A 3,643-nucleotide genomic window follows, 5' to 3' on the forward strand; every position below is an offset into this window, starting at 1 on the left:
TGGACACTATTTGACGTGGTCCTTCAAGTCTATTGAATAATTTCTGTGTGTCATCAGAGGCATTAACACAAAAAGGTCTAAAAGGTAGGGAAAGAAAATTGTCACACTGTAACACGTGGCTTGTCTAGGTACGTCCCACTCGCCCCCCTCTCCCTAATTTTGGTATGGCTGAGCTATAGGCTATAGCATGTGGCTGGTCTCTGATTCTGACCATGTATAAGAGAGAGAGATGTATGTGAATATAACACTCAAAAATCTGCTACGGCAGAAATGCAAGAAAAATTGTTGGCATGTTTTGGGTTCTGACTTACCCATGTGCCTGAGGTTGTTGGTAGGGAAGTGAGTGCGTACGTCTTGCACTTTCTGGTTCCCTCTCACTTCACACTCAGAGTTACACTTTTTTCTCTTCTCCTTGCATGTGACTCTCTTGATGACACCTCTTCCCACAACCACAAAAAAAACTGGTTCTAAATTCTCTCAAATTAGCTCTATATAACAAGCCAATGCAGCCTCCTAAGCTCTTCCCCTCCTCCATAATCTCTGCAATACTGAAAATGCAAAGCCAATCAGCTGCTTCCAAGCTTCTCTTCGCTTTCCTTACTTTCTCCTGTCTTTATACCAGGTCCTCTCTCTCTCTCTCTCTCTCTCGGACAAACACATTCACAAGCATACACAACTATTGTTGTTTTTTTTTTTTTTTTTTTTTATTTTTTTTTTTTATGTATGTTAAAAGCTAATGTGATTATAAACTAATATTGCAGGGTTAGGAGCAAAGTGTGCAGCCAATGCTCCCACAGTGCAACAGACTCAGGTGGGGTTCGGTGAGCCTCCAAAATTCATGGTGGAAGTGCACAACAACTGCCCTATGTGCCCAATTATCAATATACATTTGAACTGTGGAAACTTTCCTCAAACTCTTGTCAATCCCAGGCTGCTCAAAGTGCTAGGCTATGATGACTGTGTCGTCAACAGTGGGTTACCCTTGGCACCCTTGCAAAAATTTTCCTTCAACTACACTCATCAAAAGCTTCTAATGCACCCTACAACCTGGTATTTCCAGTGCGAGTGACAGGCTGCTCTACCTGCCAGTTACTATGTCTTAACATATTTTCTTTTTTTCCACTTCCTCTTCTATTTGCCTTTTAGTCTTTGCCCTCTCTTTTGTTTCTATTATAATTGGTATAAATGACCGAGTTCTACAATTTGTCAGCTAGAAAGACAATGGTTGTGTGCTTAAGTGGTAAAGCAGAATTTTCTTGTGACAAATGCATCGTAGGTGTTCATTTGAACCCTCAGTTAAAGATCAAACAAAAAGTATAATAAAGTGACATTAAGCAGAATTGAAACGTTAAAAAGAGAATCAATTGATGTATGTGTGAGAGAGATTATAGTAGAGTAGTGCAATTATCAGTGCCAAAAAGTGGCTTCAAATAACAAGGGAAAGACACCAGAGGTATGATTTCAAATATACAATTCCACTCAACCTTAATCCAAGATAATTGGGATCAGCTATAATCCTTGTCTCATTCCGTCCTATCTAAAACAATCTCCCCAGTTACCTCTCTGACAGTTATGTCTTTTCTTATAGCTCGTACTCATTGCAAAGAAATTCTACATCAATTAGTATAGGACATGATATAAATGTATGTTGTTGAGTTTCGCCACCGTGCCAACTGCCAAGCTTCTGAATTAGATGTTCTAACGCGGTATTAAGGTCCAATTTAATTTTCTCAAACACGTCACGTATTAGGCCCGTGGCCCATGACTTCTAGGTCAAATGAGACATCTCATAGTATTTCAACTGAAACTTCAAGGCTCCAATTTTTTGCCCCATTAAAAAAAAAAAGTTATGATTTAAATTTTATAATAGATTTGGCTTGATAAACATGTTGGGTCAAGTTCCATATTTGACCTGCAAAGTTGACTAAAAAGCAGCTAACATTCCTACTGCCCAACCATTTTCTATTTTTAAAACATATTCTAGCAAATTAACTGGCACGAGTATAATTGAGGACTAATTTTGCTAGGTCTAATTGAGGATGGACTTTATGCAAACTTGAAGGTATGGTAGATGTGGAAATCTCATATCAATTGCTTTAAGACTTCGGTTTGAGTTTGTATATAACTTGGATCTTTTCACCAACTAATTTAAAGCTTTTTAGGTTTGAAACTCTCATAATCATTTTAGGATTCCCTTTTGCTTTTTTTTTTTCCCAAAAAATATATATTCCAAATTACAACTATATTTGGATCAATTTTGATTTTGGTCCTTGATGGTTTTAAAAAAAATTAAATTTAGTCCCTGACCTTTGACACTAACATGGGATTTTGTCTATTTTTACGACTGTGATGTAAGCTCAAAACAACAACGTAATGTTAATATATTAAAACTACATTGTTTTAATGTTTTTTTTTTTTTCTCATCTTTTCCTGCACCACCATATGACCATGGCGGCCAATCTCTTGGGTGGCACAGCAACAACAAAAAACTACGAAAAAGACTAGGAACACAACTTTTACAACAACTTTGATGTAAATGATTGGGTAATTAATAATGAAAAAGTAGTAAATCCATATGAAAGTCATTGTTTAGCATTCACAGCCAACCACCAACAAGCTGTGACAAATGGTGTGCATCTAAAAAAATTAAGAAAACACCAACTGTAATCCCCCATTGTAAATCCCCACTAAGACCGTCAAGACCCTTAAAACCTGTGGGTAAACCCAAATCCAAGACAACCAAAAGCAAATCTCCGCCATCTGTCTCCGAATCACTGACACCTTGATCCTTCACCAGATAAGATCTACGACTTTGTACCATTGCTCAAATTCATTACATTTTGAATCTTTATGACGCAACGAGGGAAGCCTTTTGAAAGCATATCACTAACCCCTTTTAAGTATTTTTTTTTCGTGTATTGTTGAACATTAGATTTGAGTAGCAAGTCGCCAAAGCTCTTGTGCTGAATTTCAATCCTTATTAAAATTTATATAACTACAATCAACTAATTAAACTTCTAACAGAAATTAAAAAGTTTAAACCATGTATACTTACAAAACTCAAAGCCGGTTCTAAGCTTTCTTATATTTCCACATATTCACCATGGGTAGAAAAATGTAACCCACTGTGAATCAGTCTACTGTGAAGCATTGGTACAATGAATAATCCTAGTTTGTTTCCACATCAGGCATGAAAATATATACACAACTGAGAAAAGTATGTGGGGGCACAATCTTATCAATAAATCTAATTATTTTCTATTTATATTCAAATTTTGTTTTTCATATATCAACTACTGATACTTTCTATTGGCTGAAACCTATAGTAGAATTTCAGAGAAAATATAGTGCAACAACATACTTAGAAACAACAAAACTATAGCCCATCGAATATTCAAACTGCAAGCAGAAGCAAGATAGTGGGGACCTACTAAATGTATTGTTCCAGTTTGATCATCCAGCACCTTAATCTCTGAAGAGCCTGAAATAAATCAATCTAAAATCAAACAACAAAACAAAAAAGAAAAAAATAACATTATAACATTTGCAATTTGACGGCAACAGTTTTTTTTATAATTCCTTGATAATTACTATGACAAATTTACAGAGAACTTTGTCAAACTTTCCAACTTCAAACTTAGGG

The 3,643-nt window shown here is 35.9% G+C and overlaps 1 protein-coding gene across 1 annotated transcript; it reads left to right on the plus strand.

Moving 5' to 3' along the window:
- Window positions 1–214: 214 nt before the first annotated feature.
- On the plus strand, window positions 215–1,222 carry LOC111994174 (uncharacterized protein At1g05835). Its single transcript, XM_065767936.1, has 2 exons — window positions 215–622; window positions 760–1,222. The coding sequence occupies exons 1-2, from the start codon at window positions 504–506 to the stop codon at window positions 1,067–1,069; spliced, it is 429 nt and encodes a 142-aa protein (XP_065624008.1). The 5' UTR covers window positions 215–503; the 3' UTR covers window positions 1,070–1,222.
- Window positions 1,223–3,643: the final 2,421 nt, after the last annotated feature.

Source organism: Quercus suber, unplaced genomic scaffold (assembly GCF_002906115.3).
Source record: "Quercus suber isolate HL8 unplaced genomic scaffold, Cork oak 2.0 scaffold_866, whole genome shotgun sequence".
In the NCBI taxonomy this organism is placed as follows: Eukaryota; Viridiplantae; Streptophyta; class Magnoliopsida; order Fagales; family Fagaceae; genus Quercus; species Quercus suber.

Coding starts and splice junctions, on each gene's coding strand:
- LOC111994174 (XM_065767936.1), top strand. CDS start 504: ATGCAGCCTCCTAAGCTCTTCCCCTCCTCCATAATCTCTGCAATACTG. Junction 623..759: donor TTCTCCTGTCTTTATACCAG/GTCCTCTCTCTC, acceptor AACTAATATTGC/AGGGTTAGGAGCAAAGTGTG.